Below are 27,987 nucleotides of genomic sequence, written 5' to 3'. Positions count from 1 at the left end.
AGAAACATTTCATACATAAGTAGTAATTTATTAAACATTCAGATATACATATGCAAATTGTTTCAATTGCTGAATTAAGATAATCAGAATAAACAAAGATGATTGTAAAATAGGCTCATTACACACATAATTTGAGAGGAAATTCTTTGAATACAGTCTTTTGTTTGAATTATAACTTCTGGAGAAAGTGCATAACATAACTAAAGCAGCAAAAACAAATAAAATATATTCTGAATTGAGAATTAAAAAGTTAAACAAATTAAGACAAAAACCCTATTAACCACAACACATGACATATGAAACCAAATGAAAGTATGTAAATCTGTCATAATTTTAACATGTCATTAACAAGTTGAATTTCTTTTCAACTGATGTACGCGTGTGAACAGTTCTGTCAGGAAAAGGTGGCGTTCACTGGCAGTAGAGCGTCAGCACATTCTCCTGATTGCCTCGGACAAGAAGAACTGGGGGTCGAAGGTCACGTGACACGATCTCTAGCCAAGCCATGTAAAGGGGACTAGGACACACCCCTCTTCGGCCCACGGGCATAGTTCTGCCAAACAACAAAATATAGAAAAATTACAGGTGATTTCAGAAAGTCACATAACTTAAACTGGTTGATCACGGGTTTGTTTAAATGCAATCTAAATTACATCATGGAACAACATCCTGTATATACTGTAGCACTTACACAATGATCAATGCAGCATCTCTAGAGTAATCCTGAATAACTTCATTCAGGCGGATCTGTCGAAGGGACTACACAAACACAGGACAAACATGTTTAACCAGAGCATGCATGAAAGTAGGCAAGGCTTCGTATCCTAACTTCATCATTTGACCTAAATTACCTTCGCTTTGAACGTTTCGAATTCCTCATCAGACACCATCCAGGAGAATTCCTTTGTTGTCTCGTCGGCTTCTTGACCATCCTTTTGGACTGAACTTACTCTATACGGAGCTATGAGATCTTCAAATCTTCTAATGCTGTTTCAATAATTTAAGGACAGAAATAAAAAAAATTTAAATAGGAATATACGGTCCATTAAGAGGTCAGTGCAGAAAGTTGAATAGAATAAATGAGACTGTACCTCTCAGACTGTGGTTTTCCATTGATGTCAGGAAGAACTTGAATATCTTGGAAACCCAGACGGAACCTGCTGATCAAAGCTTTGAGCCTGACAAAATACAAACGCAAGCTTGTCTTAACGGACTTTGACATTCATAGGACCAATTAAATAAATGTTGTTAGAATTATTAAATAAATCAATGAATAATTTTCACAGATATATAGTTTTACAGATATATATATATACTATAAATATATTGTGTGCATCATGTGATTAAATATTAGTTTTATGTTTAATAATATAAGACATCAATACATCATTAAAAAATAAAACACTCTCACAAATACAGTGAGGAAAATAAGTATTTGAACACCCTGCTATTTTGCAAGTTCTCCCACTTAGAAAATCATGGAGGGGTCTGAAATTGTCATCATAGGTGCACGTCCACTGTGAGAGACATAATCTAAAAAAAAAAAATCCAGAAATCACAATATATGATTTTTTAACTATTTATTTGTATAATACAGCTGCAAATAAGTATTTGAACACCTGAGAAAATCAATGTTAATATTTGGTACAGTAGCCTTTGTTTGCCATTACAGAGGTCAAACGTTTCCTGTACTTTTTCACCAGGTTTGCGCACACTGCAGGAGGGATTTTGGCACACTCCTCCACACAGATCTTCTCTAGATCAGTCAGGTTTCTGGGCTGTCGCTGAGAAACACGGAGTTTGAGCTTCCTCCAAAGATTCTCTATTGGGTTTAGGTCTGGAGACTGGCTAGGCCATGCCAGAACCTTGATATGCTTCTTACAGAGCCACTCCTTGGTTATCCTGGCTGTGTGCTTCGGGTCATTGTCATGTTGGAAGACCCAGCCTCGACCCATCTTCAATGCTCTAACTGAGGGAAGGAGGTTGTTCCCCAAAATCTCGCAATACATGGCCCCGGTCATCCTCTCCTTAATACAGTGCAGTCGCCCTGTCCCATGTGCAGAAAAACACCCCCAAAGCATGATGCTTCCACCCCCATGCTTCACAGTAGGGATGGTGTTCTTGGGATGGTACTCATCATTCTTCTTCCTCCAAACACGTTTAGTGGAATTATGACCAAAAAGTTCTATTTTGGTCTCATCTGACCACATGACTTTCTCCCATGATCATCCAAATGGTCATTGGCAAACTTAAGACGGGCCTTGACATGTGCTGGTTTAAGCAGGGGAACCTTCCGTGCCATGCATGATTTCAAACCATGACGTCTTAGTGTATTACCAACAGTAACCTTGGAAACGGTGGTCCCAGCTCTTTTCAGGTCATTGACCAGCTCCTCCCGTGTAGTTTTGGGCTGATTTCTCACCTTTCTTAGGATCATTGAGACCCCACGAGGTGAGATCTTGCATGGAGCCCCAGTCCGAGGGAGATTGACAGTCATGTTTAGCTTCTTCCATTTTCTAATGATTGCTCCAACAGTGGACCTTTTTTCACCAAGCTGCTTGGCAATTTTCCCGTAGCCCTTTCCGGCCTTGTGGAGGTGTATATTTTGTCCCTAGTGTCTTTGGACAGCTCTTTGGTCTTGGCCATGTTAGTAGTTGGATTCTTACTGATTGTATGGGGTGGACAGGTGTCTTTATGCAGCTAACGACCTCAAACAGGTGCATTTAATTTAGGATAATAAATGGAGTGGAGGTGGACATTTTAAAGGCAGACTAACAGGTCTTTGAGGGTCAGAATTCTAGCTGATAGACAGGAGTTCAAATACTTATTTGCAGCTGTATCATACAAATAAATAGTTAAAAAATCATATATTGTGATTTCTGGATTTTTTTTTTTTTAGATTATGTCTCTCACAGTGGACATGCACCTACGATGACAATTTCAGACCCCTCCATGATTTCCAAGTGGGAGAACTTGCAAAATAGCAGGGTGTTCAAATACTTATTTTCCTCACTGTATATATATGTGAGAATGTTTTATTTATATATATATATATATATATATATATATATATATATATATATATATATATTACACACACTTTACCATTCAAAAGTTTGGGGAAGTAAATTTTTTTTAAGAAATAGAACATTTTTCAAGGATGCATTAAATTGATCAAAATTGACAGTAAAACATTTATATTGTTACAAATTTCAATTAAATAAATGCTGTTTTTTTTCTTTTCTTTTCTTTTCTTTTCTTTTCTTTTCTTTTCTTTTTTTTTTCTTACTTTTCGTTCATCAAAGAATCCTAGAAAAATGCATCTTGGTTTCCACAAAAAAACTGTGATAATATCATAAAACCAAAATTATAGGACCAAATCGCCATATGTGACCCTGGATCACAAAACCAGTCACAAGTCGCACGGGTATATTTGTGGCAACAGCCAACAATACATTGTATGGGTCACAATTATCGATTTTTCTTTTATGCCAAAAATCATTAGTAAAGTAAAATCATTAGTAATCATCAGTAAAGATCATGTTCCATGAAGATATTTTGTACATTTCCTACCGTAAATACATAAAACATTTATTTTTGTGAGTGAGTGCAGCACAATTGCGAACATAAAAGGAAAACTGTAAAGGAGATTTTCTCAATGTTTAGATTTTCTTGCACCCTCAGATTCCAGATTTTCAATAGTTGTATCTCAGCCAAATATTGTCCTATCCTAACAAACTATACATCAACGGAAGACTTATTTATTCAGCTTCCAGATGATATATAAATCTCAATTTAAAAAAAATGACCCATGTGACTGGTTTTGTGGTCCAGGGTCACATATTAGAATGATTTTTGAAGGATCATGTGACACCGGAGTCTGGAGTAATGGTGCTGAAAATTCAGCTTTGCCATAACAGGAATAAATGACATTTTAAAATAAATTAAAATAGAAAAGAACCATCTTACATTGTAATAATATTTGACTATATTTTTAGGTTTAAATATAATGCAGTCTTGGTGAGCATAAGAGAATTGTTTCAAAATCATTAACTCCAACCCCAAACCTTTGAACGGTAAAATATATTTATATCATGCAATATGTGTGGCATGGACTTTGTATTATGAAGTGTTACCACAAATAATATTACAATAAAGGTTATGCATACTCTTGTTTCTGCTCATCGATATTTTGAGCTTCACCTCCAACAAACAACCTCACTTTGCATCTGCCCCAGCGTTTCTTACGGGAAAGGAGGTACGGCACTAATAGTGTCAGACCTGACAACACAATGAATTGTTAAACCGTGTTTTTCCACTGCAAAGTCTTTAAAAAATAACACATTGTTTGAATATCAACTCACCCCCATCATCAGAGAGCCAATACACATCAATGGTCTTCTTTCCCTGTCTAGTCTGAAACACACTGGTGGGCTGGGACATGGCCATTAGTGCCTCAGGGTCCACTGAAACACAGGAGATAACATGTTTTGGAAAAGAGACCAACAGCCTTGAATAGATTCAGTATTTAGGAGTTTGGATACACACGTGATGTATCAATTGTGGCTGTTGTAGCAGTAGTTGAGCTCCTTGTGTCAAGTCCTGGTTCAGTAGATGTCTCGAACCCTAGATTGACTAAAGTGAAAAATTCCGTCACTGCACATAAACTGTAGAAATTGTTAGAAAGGGAGTTTTGAAAGAATCCATACCATGTGCTTGCATCGTTCGACTTATGTCAAGACCCTCCTTCATCCGAAGAACACATACACCATATTGCAGGTCAAATGCATCGCTAAAATCACATGGAACTGTCACATGCCTTGACTTTTCTTCATCAGAATTTAACACTGAGGGAATATTAAACTATGTGATATACATACTGCAAAATTCCAATATAGTTTTCAATTTTGCTTGGTTGAGCTTTACGCCAGTTCTTCTTAAATCCCATCACTAGGACATTGGGCCTCATCCGACCCAAACCCGTACTCTGGAATAGAACCACCATAAACAGACATTACTAGACTATGAGTCTCATTTTGCTGGTATACCTTCATCAGACTCCATAAAAATTAAATAAATAATGTTTGTTTTGAGGTTAGAACATGAAGCGTAGTGCATTGAGGGACATAGGTGACCTGCAGCAGCATCTGTACGCCGACACGAAGGTCATCAGCCACTACAGTGTGGTAGAAGGACTTTATGCGCCGCTTGTTTAGCCAGCTTATATGAGGACTGCTTTTGTCTGAGTCCACAGGGCCAGGCGAGGGTTCCCCCTGTCAATAACACACAGTCAGTTGAACACAGAATATGTGCTCAGGAGAAAAGATGAAAGAGTGTTCAGAGTTGCAAAGAACTTGATGTATTGCGAAGATGTGTTGTGCAGGGACAAAAACTGTTTAACACAAAGTTTCAGTGAGAGATAAACAGATTTGGAAGTCTATGGAAAAGAGAAAACATGCAATCTATGTTTCCAAGAAACAACCAAGATGAAAAATGGTTCCAAATTTATTCTATCTATTATTATGAGAATTATGTTACAGCAGGGTTCCCACATCTTTTGAACTTCTAGAGTTTTCCAGTGGTTCATTATTACTGAAAGGGTCTGAAAATGTAATAAATATAAAGATTCTTCAAATGTAATGCGTCTGTGAGCTATAACACACATCTGTTTTCTATCAGCATGTCTTTTATGTGTTTATTAGAGGTTGAATTCAAACCAAATACTGACAAATGTCTACTTAATAAATAGTACAGTGCTATGCATAAGTTTAGACACTCATGCTAAAGTTGACTAAAAAGAGGAATAAAAAATCATCTTTTGGAAACTGAACTTAATGCCTTAATTTAAAAAATTAGGAAAAATCCAACCTTTAAGGACACCAATTTTCTTTGTGAATGAATAATGTATCGTAAATAAATAAATGTTCTTCCTTAAAATACAGGGTGCATAAGTTTGGACACTCCTATGTTAAATTCCCATAGAGGCAGGCAGATTTTTATTTTTAAGTATTTAAAAAAAAATTTTTTTAGGATACTATGCATCCTGATAAAGTTCCCTTGGCCTTTGGAATTAAAATAGCCCCACATCATCACATAGCCTACACCATACCTAAAGATTGGCATGGGGTACTTTCCATAAGATCATCTCTCAATGCAAATCAAACTAGCTTTTAGGCTAACTGAAATAAAACCATGCCAATCTCTAGGTATGGTGAAGGCTATGGGATGATGTGAGGCTATTTTAATTCCAAAGGCCAAGGGAACTTTATCAGGATGCATAGTATCCTAAATTTAAAAAAAAAAAAAACCTTAAAAATAAAAATCTGCCTGCCTCTATGGGAATTTAACATAGGAGTGTCCAAACTTATGCACCCTGTATTTTAAGGAAGAACATTTATTTATTTACGATACATTATTCATTCACAAAGAAAATTGGTGTCCTTAAAGGTTGGATTTTTCCTAATTTTTTAAATTAAGACATTAAGTTCAGTTTCCAAAAGATGATTTTTTATTCCTCTTTTTAGTCAACTTTAGTATGGGTATCTAAACTTATGCATAGCACTGTATGTAAGTTTAGTACTCTGCCCAGAAAAAATTTCCCTGAAAGCTCATTTTTTGAGATATCAACTTCAAATTTGGAACACAACTTTTATGGCTTTAATTTTCTTGCAGTTTTAAAGTAAAACATGTTTTGTAAAATATATTTATGAAAAAAAATTTAAATCACTCCTACAATATTCTACAATAGTCCAAGTGACTCCTTCAAAAATAGACCAAATTACACTTTTGTTAAATTATGGAGCAAATGGGTTAGATACATTCTACCCTTACGACCAGATTTTGTAGAGGTTAGAACATAGAAAATAACCTCTTTTTATTTATATCGTTGTTTTTTTTTTTTTTATTGTTTTTTTTTTTATCCCCTTTTGTACTGTTGTCGGATATGTGCACGTTGTTTAAACCTTTTTGTACAAAAAATAAATAAATAAAACGAAAAGAAAAGTGGATAATGTTTGGACATGTTTTATTGTAACATTTTGTTATGCTCCACCTTTTGAAAATAAAGAATAAAAAAAAATTAAAAAATAAATAAAAAAAGAGACCAAACTTAAGTCCAAAAGTATTCCGGTTGCATAAACCGTTAAGACTAGTCTCACAACTTAGTCATCACATTTTTTTCTTTAAGACTGTTCATAACTGTTTCAAGTCAGTTATATAAAAACGTAGACTGGTTTAGTTTGATACTAGAAACTAAGACTGATTGCCCCTTGACTCAACGCTAGTTGGTCATACTAGTACTTAAGACACAGTCTTAACATAAGGGCTTTGTTTATAATTTTGGGGTCTATGCCCCAAAAATGGGACTGAAGTAAGGGGTTAAAGGGATAGTTCACTTTGAAATAAAATTTTGGTATGTTTTAGCTTACCTCAAGGGCTTCCAAGATGTAGGTGTCTTTTTTTCCGCAGTAGTTTGGGACCTGATGAATTGGTGGACTCTTTTAATCATGTTTGCTCTGAGATCTTGGATAATGTTGCGCCTTTTAAAATGAGATGTCAAAAAGTTAAAAAACGACCGTGGTTAAATGATGTAACGCGTAATTTGAGGCGGGTTTGTCGGCTTGCAGAGCGTAGGTGGCTGAAAGATAAATTGCAGATATCTTACGATATTCTTAGAGATTCTCTATCAAATTATCAAAACGCTGTTAGAGCCGCTAGATCTTCGTATTTCTCGCGAATTATATCACATAATGCAAATAATCCGAAGGTACTATTTTCAACTATAGATAAAGTACTGAGTCCGTCTATCAATTATTTCCCTTCCCCGTCTAAGGATCTGTGTGATAGCTTTTTAAAATATTTTATTGATAAGGTTGTTCTTATTCGGTCGAACATTGTGCCTGTAGGCAATGTTGTAGCCGATATAATTAATCCTTTTCGTTGTTTAAGTAAATTTGAATCTATTACATTAGCTCAGTTGGAAAAGATAATAATGCATTTAAAGCCGACTACTTCATTTTATGACATTCTCCCGTCGCGGTTGTTTAAAGAGGTTGTAGACACTATTGGTCCTAGTATACTATTGATTATCAATAGTAGTTTATATCATGGAACTGTACCATCAGGGTTTAAGCATGCCGTTATTGAGCCGGTTTTGAAAAAACATAATTTGGATTCACATGAGTTAAAAAATTTCAGACCTATTTCGAAATTGCCTTTTATGAATAAGATTTTAGAGAAAGTTGTCCATAATCAACTTACAGATTTCTTGACTGTAAATAATATAATGGATATTTTTCAGTCTGGATTTAGGACCAAACATAGCACAGAATCAGCATTATTGAAGGTTACAAATGATATTTTGTTAAGTATTGACTCCGGGAAAAGTGTTGCCTTAATGATGTTAGATTTGTTGATACTTTAGATCACGCAATTTTAATAGACCGCCTTAGAGATTATGTAGGGATCAATGGCGTAGCCCTTAAGTGGCTTTCCTCCTATTTGCATGACAGGACATGCTCTGTTAAAATTGGAAATTATGTCTCTGCATCCGCTGCCATTTCTTGGGGGGTTCCTCAGGGATCAATCCTTGGTCCGACTCTGTTCTCATTATATATGTTACCCCTGGGGTCTATTTTTAAGCAGCATAATATTAACTATCACTTGTATGCTGATGATCTACAATTGTACCTTCCTTTGGAGTGTGATGGCTGTGCATCTTTTACTAATTTTTTTAAGTGCTTGACTGAGGTAAAGGGATGGCTAGCAAATAATTTTTTACAATTAAATGAGGATAAGACTGAGTTTATTATGTTTGGGAAAAGGGAGCTTGGGAATGTTCTGGCTGGAAATAATAGACTACTGTCCAACAATATGCAAAGTTATGTAAAGAACCTTGGAGTATTTTTTGATTCGGAGTTACGCTTTGATCGTCAAGTTAACAGCGTTGTGAAATCATCTTTCTTCCAGTTAAGAAAACTGTCGAAACTGAAACCAATCCTTTCGTACAAGGACTTGGAGATTGTTCTACATGCCTTTGTTTCAACCCGGCTGGACTATTGTAATGCTCTTTATCTGGGCATAAGTGAATCACTGGTTACTCGTCTTCAGCGTGTCCAGAATGCTGCAGCGAGATTTTTAACAAATACCAGAAAACGGGATCACATAACACCTTTATTGATATCCCTTCACTGGCTACCAGTTAGATACAGAATACAATACAAAGTGTTGATGTTTGTTTTTAAAGCACTACATGGTCAAGCTCCTGAGTACGTAAAAGACATGTTAATTCCTCATCAGTCTCAACGTCATCTTCGCTCCTCTCAGAATATGCTCCTAACCGTCCCACGGTCTCGTTTGAGGCGTAGTGGTGACCGTGCTTTTTCTGTTGCGGCTCCTGCACTTTGGAATGTGTTGCCACTATCCTTAAAAACCTCATCAGGCATTGATATTTTTAAAAAGGAGTTGAAGACTTATTTATTTAATCAAGCCTTTGGCGTTTGATTAGGTCTGAGAACTGTGAGTGATCTGTTGTTTGATTTCTTTGTGTCTTGTTTTAATCTAACTTAATGTCTGTATGTATTTTAGAGTTATTGCTTAGCCTACTTATGGACAGCACTTTGGTCCATTCTAATGGTTTTGAAAGTGCTTTATAAATAAAAGTTGAGTTGAGTTGAGTTGAGTAGTTTCAATTTTGATATTTTTAGGTCAAACCGTTCTTGTCTGTCAGTCGTATAATGCAGGTCGATAGTCACTGTCTCAAAACACAAGCACAGAGTCCAAATTAAAACAATTCCCCATCGACCAAATTAAACAATTCCCCATCGTAAGTACACATTGATGGCCTAAGACACGAAACGAGCGGTTTGTGTGAGAAAACGAACAGTATTTTATATCGTTTTTACCTCTTATAACACAGCCACGTCCAAGTGATCTGAGGGCGCGAGCGCATCCTGGTGTGTGACGTGTGCACAGACTGGTGCATAGATATATATACACTAGATGTCGCATTAAAGACATTCGTTCCAATGAACTGCCGTAGCCAAGGCGACATCTAGTGTATATATCTATGCACTAGTCTGCGTACACGTCACACACCAGGATGCGCTCGCGCCCTCAGATCACTTGGACGTGGCTGTGTTACAAGAGGTAAAAACGATATAAATACTGTTCGTTTTCTCACACAAACCGCTCGTTTCGTGTCTTAGGCCATCAATGTGTACTTACGATGGGGAATTGTTTAATTTGGACGATGGGGAATTGTTTTAATTTGGACTCTGTGCATGCTCTTTGAGACAGTGACCATAGACCTGCATTATACGACTGTCAGACAAGAACGGTTTGACCTAAAAATATCAAAATTGAAACTACTGCGGAAAAAAAGACACCTACATCTTGGAAGCCCTTGAGGTAAGCTAAAACATACCGAAATTTAATTTCAAAGTGAACTATCCCTTTAATATGACATTTATATTTCCATATTTATATATTTCAATATTTATATTTTAGTTATACCTCCTGATATTCATAGGTTTTTCTTTGACTTTGAGAATCCTCAATGATTTATTTATTTATTTGGAAAAGGACACTTTGAAAAAATGTTAATTAAACATTTGTTGTGTAGACCACCCCGCTTTTCATAACCCTGTTTAATGATTCTATGCGTTAACTTACTGTAATGACATTTGCACATATCATAAGGCTCTGGTTCTTGGTGAAGGTGCTAATGAAATCCACCAGGGAAGGACGTGTACAGGGAGGCCCAGTGAGGACCAAACACTGTGGCCTGAGAAAAAGAACAGATGGAAAAAAGTAGGACACAGGAAGAAATGAGGAAAATTGAGAATATAAAAAGAGTTGAAAAATACAAATGGAATTTTCAAGTGAGCAAAAGACCAAAGGAAAAGTCAAATAACAACATGAACAGGGTGTTATTTACCTGTAATTCTTAATATGGTCTTCCACTTGGTTAAGACCTACACACTGAGACAGTGCCATGTTATATGAGCTGGCTTGCATTGATGAACCCCAGTTTACATCTGAAATGTAAAAACACAAAAACAGTCATGCACTAAACACATAATGAAAGCTTGGCGATATTATACGTATTTAGGCTAAGTTGAAATGCTCGATGGAATAATATGAGCTTCATAATTATTTCTGACAAAGACTCTATTAAGAGTGTAGGTGTCTTACCGGGTTTCTTATACAGCACATAACCCAGCAGGAAGATGATTATGCCGATGGCTATGAGAGCAGCCCACCAGGTTAGAAGAAACATGATGATCACAGACACTACTGCTCCGAGCAACGACAACCACTTGCTATAAAATCGAAAAGTTGGACGCCAGCCTGCTCACGCACAAGAAAAATGAGAAATGCTTCAGTGAGCGGAATATAGCTATTCTGAGACGTGTGAATTTACAGTAGCATGCAGCGTTTTTTGAGTGCCGTAAAACATATTTTGTTTGCATTTGTCATTATCTAAAGAAAGAGCCCTGTGGTGGTTACAGTATGCACCATTAATCCGAATAGCAAACCACCATTAAATAAGCAAATATTGCATCATAAACTGTTAGCTTAACCCATCATGGCTTGATGTATGGGTTTAAGTGCTCACCTGGAGAGTTAGTGATGGATGCATGGAAGCAGCTGAAGTTGATGAGGGCGTAGGAGCAGAGGAAAAAGTTGGAGATGATGGGAGCAATGGTGTTCAACTCAGCTGAAATATTAGAACATTTGTTTGTCAGAAGGAAATTTCTATAATTAAAAATAAGCACTTTTTTTTTTAGAGCATCCAACAATTGCATTGTCAAATTTTGACGTTTGGTGGTTTACCAATAAGAATGAAGCATATAGCGATGATGTAGGCTAGCAGATAGCTTCTGAGTGGTTCATTATTCTTCCCATAACCCTTCCCGAAAAATCCAATGCCTGGATAGAGGTTGTCCTTGCAAAGGCACTATAGGGGGACAAGGGATGGAAGGAATCAGAAAGGGGAATGGATGAGAGTTATGTTAAAGGAATTAGCATATAACACTGAAGATTGTTTTGCACTCTATAATGGAGGAATAAAGATGTTCAGGGGTTCATTCGTTACCTGGAAAACCTTAGGAGCGGACACCAGACAGGCCAGGGCTGAGGAAAGAGTGGCTCCAAAAATGCCAGCACTGATCAGAGGAGCAACTGCAGACACCAGGCTCATAGTCTGACAGAACAACATATTACTTCTGTTAACCTCTGGTATTCCTCACTTAGAGGTCATAAAATATATATTTTAAATGTAATAATTGTACTAAATTTTGTTTGTTTAATATTGAGTATTTTGAGATATATTATTCACCTTCAAATTATGCACCATTTACTTCTATATAAAATAATACAAATATTTAATATTTTTCTTTATGAATACATTTAAAAATCGAGCAAATGTAAATCACAGTTAAAAACCGAGCAAATGTATTTAAGGGGCCGTTTACACTAGGCCTACATCTTTTTCCAACTAAAAACGTTCATTTACACGACAACTGCATTTTGGGGGCCTGAAAACGCAAACTTTTGAAAACTGGATTCAAAGTGCATATTTTTGAAAATGATACCATTATCATCTCTGTGTAAACTACAAAAAACTTTTTGCCTTTCCTGATCATGTCTATAATTTGTGTGTATTAGCAAGTGCCAGAAAAGTCACCAAGTTTCATACATTTAAATATTAAAAATGTTAAAAATGTAAATCTAAAATGACCGATGACCACCAAAGGGTTATTTTTGAGCTGATATATGGGAACATTTCATGTTTAGGGGCCAGAACAATGCGTTATACAGTATACATGTTTTCATATTTTCAGTGACACGTTGACATAACTACTCAATGACCATTTACACATGATGGTCACCTGGTAATTATTGCTGAGTCCAAAAGGGCAGGTCTTATTGTTGATACAGTCACTGAAGTCCCAGCCATAGTTGCAGCCAATTCCCAAACACTCCCCAGACAAAGATGATATGGTGTCATTCAATATACCAGAAGCATCACGCACTACACAGGAGCCTGAAATGCATTTAAAGAGCACAACAACAGGGAAATAACACAGCTGTAAGTGTGACTGGATAACACAATGAGCCTTACTGGCATATAACTACATACAATTGGCGTATTAATGTGCACAGTAACTGATATCTCACAAAATATTGCTCTAATGTTGATGAATCCAGAGGATGCTAAATGAGTGAGCGTGTGCCGGCAGCTTGTAATTTACGTAAAATACGCTCAAATCACTTCAATATAATGAACACTTTTGTAGAGTCACATAATTATTCAATTTCGAAAATGTATATTTAGAAAACTGACAAAATTACTTGCCTTACTTAAATTAAAATGATTAGTATTTCCTAAATGCATGTTAAAGATCTTATGAGCGATTCATCCATGTAGATGTTTATTTTGTTATTTTTATTTTTGTCCTCATAATTTTAAATGAATATGTCATAATTGGATCAAAATCAAATTGATTACAATAATCCGTTACACTCGGATACACAATAGGGAATAAATATAAAACGTACAGAAGAAAAACTTTGTCGCTACTTCCGTTTCATTGTGACTTTAAGGTCATCTGGACTAAGTGGGGTTTCAGTTGGTGCTAAACATTACTGTGAATTAAAAAAATATATTTTTATATTTTAATACTTCTGATACTCACCAATAGTAGCTGAGATAATGAGATAAGAGATGGTGGTCCAAAAAATAGCCAGCATTGTACCACGGGGTATAGCAATATTTGGATCCTACAGGAGGTTTTGTGTGTGAGAACAATAAACAGAAAGCTTTTGATTTCCTGCAAATAAATGCTTTCTGAAATGCTTTATTGGAGGAAACATTACTGTGACTGGGAACTCAACTTGCCTTCAGATCTCCAGAGATATTAGCGCCCGCAAGGATGCCTGTAGCTGAGGGGAAGAAGATGGAGAACATGCCAAAGAAACTGCCCTCCGGTCCGCGCCAGCCGGGCACAAAGTTTTCCGCAAATATATCAGCTATTGGACACAAATTGAGACACTTTATGGGGACATATGGTAGTGTAATCTGACTAGCACTGAGAAAATGAAGATGGAGTGTTGTTATTAGCATATTTTTGGAACATATTGACTGCATTGCTCTCTGACCTCGGTAGCTGAAAAATCCTCTGGCTTGCTTCTGTGGAGTGGCTGGCATGATGGTTCCCACAATGTAACTGGCAAAGGAGATCATGATGACGAAGAAAAACAAGATCTGGGCCTGGGAGAGTAACGAAACCAGTGTAAACTATTAGGAGCTGAACTTACCAGACAAAATTGCTTAAAATCGCTCTGCTTGTGAAACAAACCTTGGACTCCCATTCCATTCCAGCCATTGAGATGGCCAGAAGACAGGTGACAGTAATCACTCCAATGATACGGATATCATTAAGTCGGTCTACCATGCTAACCCCAGTGTCCTAGTGGGCATCAGAAAAAAGATATTGGTGGTAGTTAAGGAGATTCCCCCCTTCTATGTAAAGCGCTTTGAGTGCAGAGAAAAGCACTATATAAATGTAATGAATTATTATTATTATGTCTCAAAATCATGGTTCAAACATGAGAAATAGTCACCATGAAATCAAAATGGACAATTATTGTTTTTTATGAAATAGCCTATTGCAGTAGTAGCCTATTGATTATAAATGATTTATGTGTGCACATCATTATTCTTTTTAATTCACGTCAAGTCAAGTCAAGTCAACTTTATTTATATAGCGCTTTTCACAATACAGATTGTATCAAAGCAGCTTCACAGTATTAAATAAAATAGTACATCAGTGTTTGTTTCTGGTGTAAAACATCCACGTTTGGTAATGCAGATCAATAGCACTGTTGAATCGATTAATCAAATTAAGTATCCCCAACTGAGCAAGCCAAAGGCAACAGTGGCAAGGAACCGAAAAACTCCATTAGGTGACCTAATGGAGAAAAAAAAACCTTGGGAGAACCCAGGCTCAGTCGGGGGCCAGTTCTCCTCTGGCGTTTATGAAGTAGAGACCGGATTTAACTGTAAGATTAAAATATTATATGAATGCCTGGCTGAAGAGATGCGTCTTTAATCTAGTTTTAAACTGGGAGAGCGAATCTGAGCAACGAACAGTATCAGGAAGGCTATTCCAGAGTTTTGGTGCTAAATGTGAAAATGCTCTCCCTCCTTTGGTGGATCTGGATATCCTAGGTATGACCAGAAGCCTCGAATTTAGTGATCTTAAAGAGCGCGATGGATTATAGGGCGATAGAAGATCCGTTAAATAAACTGGAGCTAAGCCGTTTAGGGCTTTATAAGTCAGTAGCAATACCTTGTAATTAATACGGAACTTTATAGGTAACCAATGTAGTGATGATAAAATTGGTGTTATATGGTCAAACTTTCTTGATCTAGTAAGAACTCTAGCGGCGGCATTTTGGACTAACTGTAGCTTGTTTATTGAGGATGCAGGACAACCAGCTAATAAAGCATTACAGTAATCTAGTCTCGAGGTCATGAATGCATGAACTAGCTTTTCTGCATCAGAAACAGATAGCATGTTACGTAATTTAGCAATATTTCTAAGGTGAAAAAATGCTGTTTTTGTAACATATGAAATATGATTTTCAAAAGACAAGTTACAATCTAATATAACACCCAGGTCTTTTACTGTAGAGGATAAAGTAACAGGACACCCTACTATGTTAAAGTTGTATTGTGAGAGGTTTTGTGGGCGGTTTTTTGAACCGATAAGTATTACCTCTGTCTTATCTGGATTTAATAAAAGAAAATTGTGCGTCATCCAATCTTTTATATCTTTAACACACTCTGTCAATTTGGATAATTTAGCGTTTTCATCCGGCCGTGATGAAATATATAGTTGAGTGTCATCAGCATAACAATGGAAACTAATTCCATGTTTCCTTATAATATTTCCAAGTGGCAGCATATATATTGAGAATAATAGAGGGCCTAACACAGATCCTTGCGGCACTCCATAGTTTACTGGAGTTATGATCGATTTTTCTCCGTTTAAATAGACAAAATGGTAGCGGTCAGATAGGTATGATCTGAACCAGCTTAATGCTTGTCCTTGAACACCGGTATAGTTTTGTAGCCGATCTAAGAGTATTGTGTGATCTATAGTATCGAACGCAGCACTAAGATCAAGTAAAACTAGTATTGAGATACAGCCTTGGTCAGAAGCTAAGAGTAAATCATTTGTGATTTTAACGAGCGCAGTTTCGGTGCTATGATGCGGCCTGAACCCAGACTGAAACTTTTCATAGGTGTCATTTTCTTGCAAGAAAGAGCCCAGTTGGGCAGACACAACTTTTTCTAATATTTTGGACATAAAAGGAAGATTTGAAATGGGTCTATAATTTGCTAGGTTATTTGGGTCTAATTGTGGTTTCTTAATGAGTGGTTTTATAACTGCCAATTTAAATGTTCTTGGAACATGACCTAAAGATAAAGACGAGTTAATAATATTGAGGAGAGGCTCTTCCACTATAGGTAACACTTCTTTCAATAGTTTAGTTGGTATGGGATCTAATAAACATGTTGTTGTTTTAGAGGAAATGATAAATTTATTTAACTCTTTTTGTTCTATAGTTGTAAAGCACTGTAATTGTTCTTGCGGGGTGATAATCGAGGCTGAATTATAAGGCGCGATTGAAGATTGAACGTTTACAATTGTGGATCTGATGTTTTCTATTTTCTCAGTGAAAAAATTCATGAAATCATTACTACTAAACTGTAACGGAATATTTTGTTCAGGTGACGCTTGTTTATTTGTTAGTCTAGCCACGGTGTTAAATAAGAACCTAGGATTGTTTTGGTTATTTTCTATTAGTTTGCGGAGATGCTCAGCCCTGGCCGCTTTTAGGGACTTTTTATAGCGTGACGTACTGTCTTTCCAAGCGATTCTAAAAACCTCTAAATTAGTTTGTTTCCATTTACGCTCTAAATTACGGGTTTCTCTCTTTAGAACACGAGTAGTATTGTTGTACCATGGTGCTTTAATTTTCTCTCTGACCTTTTTTAGTCTCATAGGTGCAACAATATCCCATTTTCCAGAGAGAACGGTGCTCATAGTGCTGGTTAGTTCGTCTAGTTCATCTGTTTGTTTAGGTTCAGGCAGCAGCTGAGACAGATCCGATAAGCAATTTGAAAAATTATCTATGGTGGATGGAAGGATTGTTCTGCCTAATCGATAACGCGGCGCAGCATGATATATTACCGGGGTACGTAATATGCAAGTTACCATGTAATGGTCAGTTACATCATCACTTTGCGGAATGATATCTATATCGGTTGGATCGGTTCCATGTGATATAATTAAATCGAGTGTATGATTAAAACGATGAGTTGGTCCGGTAACGTTTTGCTTAACCCCAAAGGAGTTTAATAAATCTATAAACGCAGCCCCTAACGTATCATTTTGATTATCTACGTGTATGTTAAAATCTCCAACAATTAATATTTTATCGACATTGACCAATAGATCTGAGAGAAAATTTGCAAATTCTTTTAGGAAATCAGCGTAAGGCCCTGGTGGTCTATATACGGTAGCCAAGGCTAAAGATAATAGGGATGTTTTTCTATCATCTAAGAGCGTAACATTTAGTACAAGTACTTCAAATGAAATAAACTTATAACCCGTTTTCTGAGTAACATTGAGAATATCTCTATAGATAGTTGCAATACCGCCGCCACGACCAATCAGACGGGGCTCGTGCTTATAGGAGTATCCTGATGGAGTAGACTCATTTAGACCGAAATAATCATTTGGTTTAAGCCAGGTTTCAGTAAGGCAAAGTACATCTATGCTATTATCTGTGACTATTTCATTTACAATAACTGCCTTAGGTGTGAGTGATCTAATGTTTAAAAGACCTAGCTTTAGAAATTGTTTTTGTTTACTAATAGCAACATTTTCTGTTTTAATAACAATTAGATTTTTCCTAGATCCTGCAGTAGATTTATTATTTGATCGCACTAAACGAGGAATAGACACAGTTTCTATGCAATGTTCTACACTACTATTTATATCAGTTAATTTGGTGCAGCAGAGACTATGATTTGGACTTTTGGTTACTAGTCAAAAGGTATTTAACATTTTGGAGATGTTATCTGACAGAAGATCCGATCCGAATCTGTTTGGGTGTAAGCCATCAGCACGGTATAGCCTAGGACGCTCCCAAAAGAGATTCCAATTATTTACAAAGAGCAGTTTCTGCTCATTGCACCATGACGTTAACCATTCATTTAGCGCGAATAATCTACTAAACTTGTCATGTCCTAGACGGTACGTGGGAAGCGGTCCTGACACAATGATCGTTATATCAGGCGATGTGCTGCGTACCGTATCGATCAGATTCCTGAAGTCTTTCTTCAGAACTTCCGTCTGGCGCAGCCTGATGTCGTTCACTCCCGCGTGCAATACCAAAGTTCCGACGCGCTCGTTATCGTTCAGAATCTCGGGAACGCGAGCAGCGATTTCAGAAACACGAGCACCAGGAAAGCAGTGACTGTGCACCTTATTTTTACCTGATGTAGCATGGACGTGCCGAACAATGGAATCACCGATGATGACAGCATCGCGTTCTGTTTCGCGAAGAGCGGAGAAGCGGTTTTGTGTGGATAACTCGAAAACCGGGAGGGTCGGAGAGGGTCTTGGTCTAGACCTGACTCGCGTCTTCCGCTGCGGAAATATCCAGGCTTCGTGGTGGCGTGTTGGAGCCGGAGTGAACGAGACCATGGCTGATCGCGACCTTGGCGCTCGGGACCGATGCCGAGTAACGCACGGAGTAGACGAGGTCGGAGTCAGCCGGTTAGTAACATTAATCTCTGATTTGTGAGCATCAGCGCGTGATGTTTCAAGAGCCAAACGCCGGTCTCTCAGCTCGGCCTGTCTCACTAAAAGGTCGTGGATCTGTTTCTCAACAGCTTCCAGCTCAGACTGTACCGCGTGCAGCTCAAATGTGTCCTCACCTGCACCAAAAGGTAGACTACTTGCATCTGATATATTCGCCATTTTAACAGATGGACAGTAAGTTAGCAACGACACTACCAGTGATGCTATCAATTAATACTAATTTCTGACAAGCGTCTTAGATATAATCCGTCTTTTAAGTGGTACGGGTGTAGAGTAGACACACGATAGGTGAAAAATGTTTGTAAGTGAGTGTTGAGGGTCAGGGTATATTCTGGCAAACCGTTTGCCAATCACGTCTAGCAATCGGCAAAGCAAACTGTGGCACACGCCATTTACCAACAAGCGATGGGTAATTCGCAAAGCACAATGTTATTTTCTGTTTCCCCAGCACGATACCATAGAACGGCATAAAGTAAGCGGTTTTAGAAGTAAGAGGCGGGGCACCAGTTAAAAAATTTCAAAGTTAAAGTTCACGCAAACAGGTATTAATAGACAAGGTTTAGTCAAATATTGATTGTTTATAGCTGAATTAGTAGAACGCAATTATATTTGGAACATAGATAGAATATAGCCTAGGGGAGCGCGGGGCACAACCTAACGCGGGGCTAGTTGTATGCTTGTTTTAAATACTTCCGCACATGCTTGAATGACGAAACTTTGTGTATTTTTTTTTTTTGAAAGATATCCATAGACATTTATTAAACCATAGCAAAAGTAAATTTCTTACTTAAATTAATTTTTCATCTCTATTTTTTTGTGTTTATTTAAAATAAGACAAATCTGATATTATTTTAATCTCTAAAATGTTATTTAACAGTTGAGATAGTTCTTTAATGCTTCGCTAACTAGCAGAAGACACTAGCCGGGTTTAAATCCCAGTTGTGCAGGCGAGGGCATGTTGTAACACTGCGTTACAATGTGCCCCTAGAAATATGCTATTATATTCTATACTTTTATTAATTTTATTGAGAAAACTGAGAAAAGGGTGAATACTGACTGAGAGTCAATGTTCAGAAATTACTAATTATTTGTTTTGAACTATGTATAGCTGTGTTTTCATGTGTTCGTAGTCAAAACTCAAAAATGAGTTTATATTTAATTATTAAAAAATGCCATTATTTTATATGAAAACGTTTTTTAATTGTATTTTATTTATAAAATATTTTAGTTTGTTTTGTATATTTTTTTTATTAGATCAGATAACATTTTAAGCTGTCATATGGTCATGTTACAATGTACCCCACCTATGGGGCATGTTGTCACATTTCACTTCCATTCTTTCGGGGTATATCAAGAAAAAAGTATATACTGTATTAATAAAACAAAAACACATAATTGTACTAGACATGTGGTAAATTAATATGGGGGAAAAAATACCATAAGTAGATTTACACAAACTGAGAAAGTCAAAAATCGTTACTTTGTGCCCCGCTCTCCCCTATAATCCAATAAAGAATCCAACGATATAAGATATTGGCATGAGCAACCCCATTCTTATGTAATATCTTAATAAAATATCGAATTTAATATCTAAGTTCACACCTCCATTTTGTAATATAATTGTAAAGTCCGTTAACACAGATTTTAGCCTAATAGTGGTTCTCAAACTGGTGGCCATTCTGTAAAGCTTCCAGATGGTACAGGGTAGCCTAGCCACACTTAAGACGTTTTATGAACTATAGAAATTTTCAGAAATTCAGTGTAGCCAATCATCAGAGAAATAAGACTTCCAACCAACATAATTTATTAAATCATTGCATAACGCATTCTAGGCTATTATTTCATGTATGTATGGTAAGTTTTAGGCTAAATGGTTTTGTGTCATTCATTTTCTGTGGAAAAAAAATCATCTAAAGCTTAATCGTTTAATAGATGCGCGGAACATATTAAACGTCACCCGAATCGGCTGCTTCTAATTAATAATGCACCGCCACCCACCCGCAACATAATTTTCTCTGATTTATAGATATCCGCACCCGATCGCCACATTACAATTATTTTAAGGCCGGTTTCATACAGCACGCCTGAGTGGCGCGTCGGAAGAGCGTTTGCTGCGCGTGCGTGCCCATTGTGCTTTCACACCGGCTGCAAGCAAACGCTTGGTGACGGCACTAGGCATGTGCCGGTATCAACTTTTCATGCTGCGATTAATTGATTGAGCTTTTACCACGGTATACAGTATTATCACGATATTTTAATTGCTCAAGAGAAATGGATGGATTGGTGGGGGGGATGTAGAAAAAAAACTACTTGCATTACAATAGTGATTGTCAAAACATTTGGTAACTAAATAGAATTTTACACAATTTTCACGCTTTCAATTCTTGGGATTTGATTTCAATCTTGATTCAGTATTGACTTTTTGGATAATTATTAGGTAGGCTACAGTAGATAGACGTTAATTTTTCTCAAGAAAAAATATATCTCACATAATGCTGTAAACATACAGAGAGCCCTGTCTGCTGGTATTATTAAAGGTTAAAAATGAACTAATAAATTAAATATAATTTGGTTTTCATTATAATAACAATTATGACACAAGTAAAAATATAATACAAATGTAATATAGTGCACATATTTAGCAAAATACTCCTCTCTATATCTATTTTTTTCTAGTCAACTAACGTGTTGGTCATTAAATGGCTTTCCTGAGGTAAATGTAAGTTCTGTGACATAATTGTTCACCTGCAGTTTTATTGACCTCTTTCCGTGGTTGAAAAACACTGAATGATCGATATTATGTATGAGGCATATATACCTTTAGGTAAGTTGTAGCCTACTGTATCTTTAAATAAAAAGTAACAGATGATCGGTTTACTTGAACTGAGGCGCTACAGTGATCTGTCAAGTCACATTTACAAGCACCAAAACAGTATTTATTGTCTGAATTTCGTAATAAAATGGACAGAACATGAGAGCTGAGAATTGTTTTCATACAATAATAACCTGCTCTGTCTAGTCTGTCGGTCTCCGTGTCCTCTTTGCTCCGCGATTTTTCTCTGCGTGAGAAACTGCATGTGGCGCGAGAGCGTTTAAATTGCGTGAGTCTCACGCTGAATGCGTATTGACAGCTCTGCTTTTAGAAGGGGGATAAATCGTCGGCAGCGTTCCTCCTTCCGCCGTGCTTCTTCTCCATGTGAGGATTGTTTACATTAGACTAGAGTGCGCACTGCGTCGCATGCACACAGTGCTATGCTGTGGGGATTGTTTACATCAGAGGGCGCACGTGTTTCGCGCAGCATATACGCAGTGTTTGTTTAAGCGGTTGATGGAAAATAAGCTAATACGCGTTCTATAAATATAAATTCTGATCTATTATTTTTCACGGTATTTTGAAGTGCCCACGATAACAATATCGTGCATATTCATTACCGCGATTTATCGCATACCGAATACCGGCACATGCCTAGACGGCACCGATGATTTTAAAACCTGACACATAGGCCCTACGACTGTGACATAAAAAATCCAATTATTTATTTATCTACCCCCGCATTGTGTGTTCATGTTTTAATCTGCGTGTAATGTATATAAAAATGGTTTCAAATATTAACACTCACATATAGCTAGCTGCATAACCATAAAAAACACAGCTGTAAATCTGTGCAATTAGCCTATAATATAATAAAATAATACAATACCCAGCAGAGAAGTGATAACATGTAGGCCTATTGCTTAAATACGCTCTTGAGCACGTTTAGCCTATAGGCTACATAATAATATTTGCTAAAGATCGACATAATATCTGTTTTAGTAAAAAAAAAATATATATATATTTATTTATTTATTTTCACATTTTAGCACTGCGCGGTTTTTATTCCCAGTGTACGCACAAAACCCAATGGCCATGCAGGGCTTGTGTTCTATTTGGGGGGTGGTAATATCATCCTAGTATGATATTAGACTACATAGCCTATAATAAAATGAATTTTCAAACCTGAACCAAACATATTTTTATTCAACGATCAACAGTCTGTCATTAATATTTAGTCTGCCACAAAAAAACAATATTTAAATCATGAACTCAAATGTCATTGTGACCAAAAAAAAAAAAAAAAAGACTGTTGTAACAGTTGTAAATCAGACATTTCAGGCTATAAGTCTAACGCTAATAAGCCTTATGCCAAAATTATTATTATGACGAAATTGTCGGTCATTAAATAGCCTAAGAAAACTAAATAATTGTGTAGATGATTTGCTTTGTGTAACCCAACATCAGACATTAGGCCGAAGTTTTTTTTTTGCACACAGTGCCGCGACCAATCAATCACTCCTTTACTGGCTGCCTGCACATTCACTGTACTTGCGGCTGCGGCAACTCGCGCTCGCTTATCAATGCATTTTAATTCGCGCCTACGGTATCTTTGTTGAACTTCAAAAAAAGAAAAAGAAAAAGATGCTGCAGCCAATAAGCAGCCGGCAGGGGCTGGCTGCAGGACGACTCAACATCCACGGACAGTTTTTAATGTTTTATCAGACAATATAAGAATTTGCTTTAGTATAATTTTCGGGACAATTAGGGCCGGATTCGGGATTCGGGACAACAGCTTAGATTTCGGGACTGTCCCGAATTTTTCGGGACGTCTGGTCACCCTAAACTTGATTCGTAAGTTAATCAAAACATTATCCAATTGATTGTTACTGAAATCGTTATCACTTAATATTTCTGTAGTACGGCCAAACAGCGTCATAGATCATTCATAAACTCGTACCAGACGTGTAGCCTACATGCGTAGGATTGCTGTAGGCTGTAAACCAATAAAATCGGTTGTGTATAATTGTATATAGCCTAATTCAGCCTAATTTATAACTAATTCAGCTATAAACAATCAATATTTGACTAAACCTGGTCTATTAATAGGCTACCAGTTTGCGTGAACTTTAAGTCTTTTAAAGCAGCAGAGTCATACAGCTTTAACTTTGAAATTTTTTAACTGGTGCCCCGCCTCTTACTTCTCAAACCTCTTACTTTATGCCGTTCTATGGTATCGTGCTGGGGAAACAGAAAATATCATTGTCCTTTGCGAATTACCCATCGCTTGTTGGTAAATGGCGTGTGCCACAGTTTGCTTTGCCGATTGCCAGACGTGATTGGCAAACGGTTTGCCAGAATATAAGAGTATCCAGCGTAGAATCACTAACAGGCTTGAGACACGTCTGCTCAACAGTCCGCGCTTCTCAGTGAGGAAAAGTAGAAAATGTTTGTTGTAAGTAAGTTTAAAGAGTAAAATCAAGAGTAAAATCACGTGCCCTCATATTCCTTTATTGAAATCTTTGATCCCCTCCCTCTTGCAAACCACTTATCTTTTCAGATGACATTTTAATTTTGGAGCAAGAGCAGCACGAGATTTCGCGATAGCAAATGGTCCAATCAATTTCCAATAAACTAAATCAAATCCCGCCCTACATTGTTTCTTTTCCGTTTCACTCGTGCTGCATTCCAGTCCACTTTTAGACACGCACTTGCGAACTTCCCTAAGCACTTCCCCTTGGGGGAATCCCTGCCGCCATTTTGAAGTGCGTTCCACTTCGTGAAGTGGACGAGGGAAGTTTATATGGACAAACCCTCGTTCCCTCGATTTTGACCGAGGGAGCGAGTCTGCTTCAAATGTACACTTCTTTTACTGTCTATGACTTCAGGCACCTATATGTCCCACAATGCAGTACGATTGTGACATCACCACATATCTCGTCTAATCACCACCACACAAACAACTCTATGATATATTAATTATAATTTTTTAAATTTAAAACAACCCAAACACACCTATAAACATTTGGATGCTGCATTAAACAAATTCTTAAAGGGAAAAAAATGTAAATAATAAATCAACCCCACAGCTGATTCCAAGTGATCAAGGGCTTAGGACGTTCCAGTTCAGCCTATTGCAGTTTCCGCCAGTAGTGGGCACTCGCAATGACGTACATCCGAGTGAACGAGACGAAGGGAAGTTAGCGAGTGAAGGGCATGACAATTTTGGACTGGAACGCAGCACCGGATATAGCCTACATCATAATACGGAAGAAAAGTCTGTCGAAGCTTCCGATTCACGCCGACTTTAAAGAGACAGTTTAGCCAACAACACACACAAAAAAAAAAGAAAAAAAAAAAAGAAAGAAAAAAAAATCGTTTAGTTACCCTCATGTTGTTTTAAACCCGCAAACTTCCATTGAACACAATTCACAGTTCACACGTACTCATATGGACAGAGGTGAGGGACGGTGCCATCTTTGTTTTTACAACGGGAATAAAAGCGAGGCTGTGAGGTATAGACACACATATCTTCAGTGGGTTGTATTGTTATTTAATGTGTTTTTGGATTAATCTGCTGACGAAACATTGCAAAAAATATAATTACAAGAAACTTCAGTAGACATAAAACTCCAGACACCATGCGCTGTGGAAAATTAGGCTATAGCGATCTAGGTCTAAGTGATCTAGGAGCTTTAAAGAAATACTTTCAGTCTGTGGGCAAGTTTTTTCTTTAGTTTTGACAGGATGATGTTTCTCCTCCTCTTCACTCTCGTTATTACAGCTTTTTACAGCGGATGCCATTGAAAACACGGTAAGTCGATCCCTCATACTTGTCATGGCGCTGCTCTGAATAAGGTCTACAGAGGCCTCTTCTCACGCTGATTGGTTGGATTAGCCTACATGAACGTGCTCCTCCCAAACTTCATGTTAAATAAACTTAATAAGGTAGCCAGATAACCAGTAAATTATTAATTTATTTTTTCGTTTTGTGTTCCGAAGAAGAAAAAAGTTTGGAAAAATAGCCTACATTAACATTTTTGGGTGTAGGCCTACTTTTTCTTTCATATTCAGTGAATTCTGTGTATACTGATCCATTTCACCCACCTGCATGAGTGCCTGTACCGTTTCAGCAAAACCCACTGTGTGCATTGCTACAGCCACCGCATTAGCGAAAGCGAATATAAGCCCAATCGAGCCTCCAAGTTCTGGACCCAAACTACGAGAGATCAGAAAATATGTTCCACCTGGGGAAAGAATTACAAAGAATTAAAGGATATCAGTGCTGATATCTGATAGTTATTAAATAACATGACTAGGCCATATTGCATCCTGGAAAGAAGTCTGATGATGGCTTAAAGACAAGTAATTAATCATGTTAGTCAATTTTACTCAGCACATACATGTAATGCATGGTCTTTACCTCCTTTAACCTTGCCATTAGTAGCAATAGCTGATGTGGACAAGCCAGTGATGCCCGTTATAGAAGAGGAGAGCAAGATTATAACCCAAGTCAGACCTTTAAAGTGAAGAGGAATATGTTCATATTATGCATTGTTAAAACACACAGTCACAGAGATCTGTAACGTAACAGCCCTCAGGTTCACAAAACATCAGGTGGGAATTTAGCGGTAAAACACACATAAAAATGAAGGGATAAAGACATAAAAACATAGATTGACATACCAATCCCTGCCTGCGCTGTGATCCAGGGAAGCCTCAGGTACAGAATAACACCCCAGATATTCAGCATACAGCGGATCTACAGAGAGTTCAAGAAACAGTGAAGCTTCAATGGGATCCATTAGATAACACAATGTAGAAATGCTTTCTGTTTGACTTTATTCAGATGTTTGGAGTGTTTTACCCATAGGCAGAAAAAAGACACAGTTTAGACACTTAAAAATGTATGAACACTTTTGCAATATAACAAAATGATTAAAATGTTATTTATGTTTGTACACTGTAACAAAAAGTTGCTCCTTTAAATTTTGAAGTACAATCAACTTGCTTGTTTGAGTAATTTCAACTCAAATTACATAAACTTGACGAGTTGAATCTAGTTTAACTTATACAAAAAAAACGTACAGTACTTTGATGGTTTAAGGAATGTAAAAACATGTTGTCATAACTTATTGATCATATATTTTTTTTTACAGTGCACTATAAACATGTTCCAATCAAACATATGACAATCAAAAAGTGCCCAAACACTCTAAAATTTGAAAAAATATATGTCTTGTCTTGTTTTAACATTTTAAATCTAAAAATCCTTTTTTGTAAAATTTTAGCATGAAAATGTTTTTTGTGCTTCTATTTGTGTATATATTTTTATACATAGGCTACATACATAATATATATATATATATATATATATATATATATATATATATATACATGCACTAATAGAAGAACAAAAAAACATTTTTCAAGCTCAAATTTCACAGAAAGATATATACTCACATGCATACATACATAAACTTGACGAGAGCCGAGTTAATATTTTTTCAATTAAAAAAAGGCCTTTAAAAATGAACGTTAGTTGTAATAAAAGTTTTTAATGGAATAAAATTCTTGCATTTTCAAGTTTGGCCCCCAATACCTTTTGATGTTAATGTTTTTATTACTGTTTTAAAAAGTAAATGTTCGTTTTTTGTGTGTGTAATCTTTAATGTTCTTATACCATGACTCCCTGAGCCCATCCAAAGCGAGCCGGTTCTGGTGGAGGTTCTGTGGGTTCATCTTCATCCAGGCTCTGTTTGTCCACACTTGGCTCCTCATATAGAGGAGGTGGAGACGGGTCATCCTAAGAGAAAATAGTGGAAAACATGACTATTTCTTTGTGGATTCCTGGATTGAAGATGTATTTATTTGTATTTATTTAGAATAAACTTTATCCTATTGATTCCTAATGAGGATTATCAACATTTTTATCTAGAGGAACAGACATCATTCAGCATTGCTTATAAGTTTATCAGTGCGGTTATGAGCGATTTCTTTGGGAAAAAGGTTCGTTCCTACCTGAGGGTTGGCGTGAAGCTGAAAGAGAGACGGTCTTGACTTCTTTGCTCTCCCAAAAACCTCAGTGTTAGTATAGAAGTCATAACTCGGCGGTGTATCCAACGTGTCATATCCAGAAAAGACGCCAGAGCTGCGGGATGCCACACTGTCACTATCAAAACTGCTACATCCCCCCAAACTGAATTTACGGTCATCTCCATTGTTTAGTGAGGAGACCGAGAACGGGCTTCTGGCGTTTGTGAGGTTCAT

General features: G+C 37.0%; 1 protein-coding gene across 1 annotated transcript; it reads right to left on the bottom strand.

Moving 5' to 3' along the window:
• Positions 1–10: 10 nt before the first annotated feature.
• slc12a3 (solute carrier family 12 member 3) lies at positions 11–27,987 on the bottom strand (the record flags this gene model as incomplete). The annotated part of the gene is made up of 26 exons (XM_081372746.1): positions 11–553; positions 692–759; positions 852–987; positions 1,092–1,178; positions 4,170–4,281; positions 4,365–4,466; positions 4,549–4,635; positions 4,710–4,792; positions 4,881–4,987; positions 5,136–5,273; positions 10,672–10,783; positions 10,937–11,036; positions 11,194–11,349; positions 11,618–11,719; positions 11,836–11,959; positions 12,098–12,205; positions 12,894–13,048; positions 13,701–13,785; positions 13,904–14,034; positions 14,164–14,275; positions 14,364–14,474; positions 25,825–25,964; positions 26,141–26,236; positions 26,404–26,479; positions 27,401–27,523; positions 27,739–27,987. The coding sequence occupies 26 exons, from the start codon at positions 27,985–27,987 to the stop codon at positions 412–414; spliced, it is 3,042 nt and encodes a 1,013-aa protein (XP_081228872.1). The 3' UTR covers positions 11–411.

The sequence above is a fragment of the Scardinius erythrophthalmus genome (genome assembly GCF_964197995.2).
Source record: "Scardinius erythrophthalmus genome assembly, chromosome: 8".
NCBI lineage: Eukaryota > Metazoa > Chordata > Actinopteri > Cypriniformes > Leuciscidae > Scardinius > Scardinius erythrophthalmus.
The sequence above is the reverse complement of the archived record's forward strand: the minus strand, read 5'-3'. Positions and strand labels throughout refer to the sequence as shown.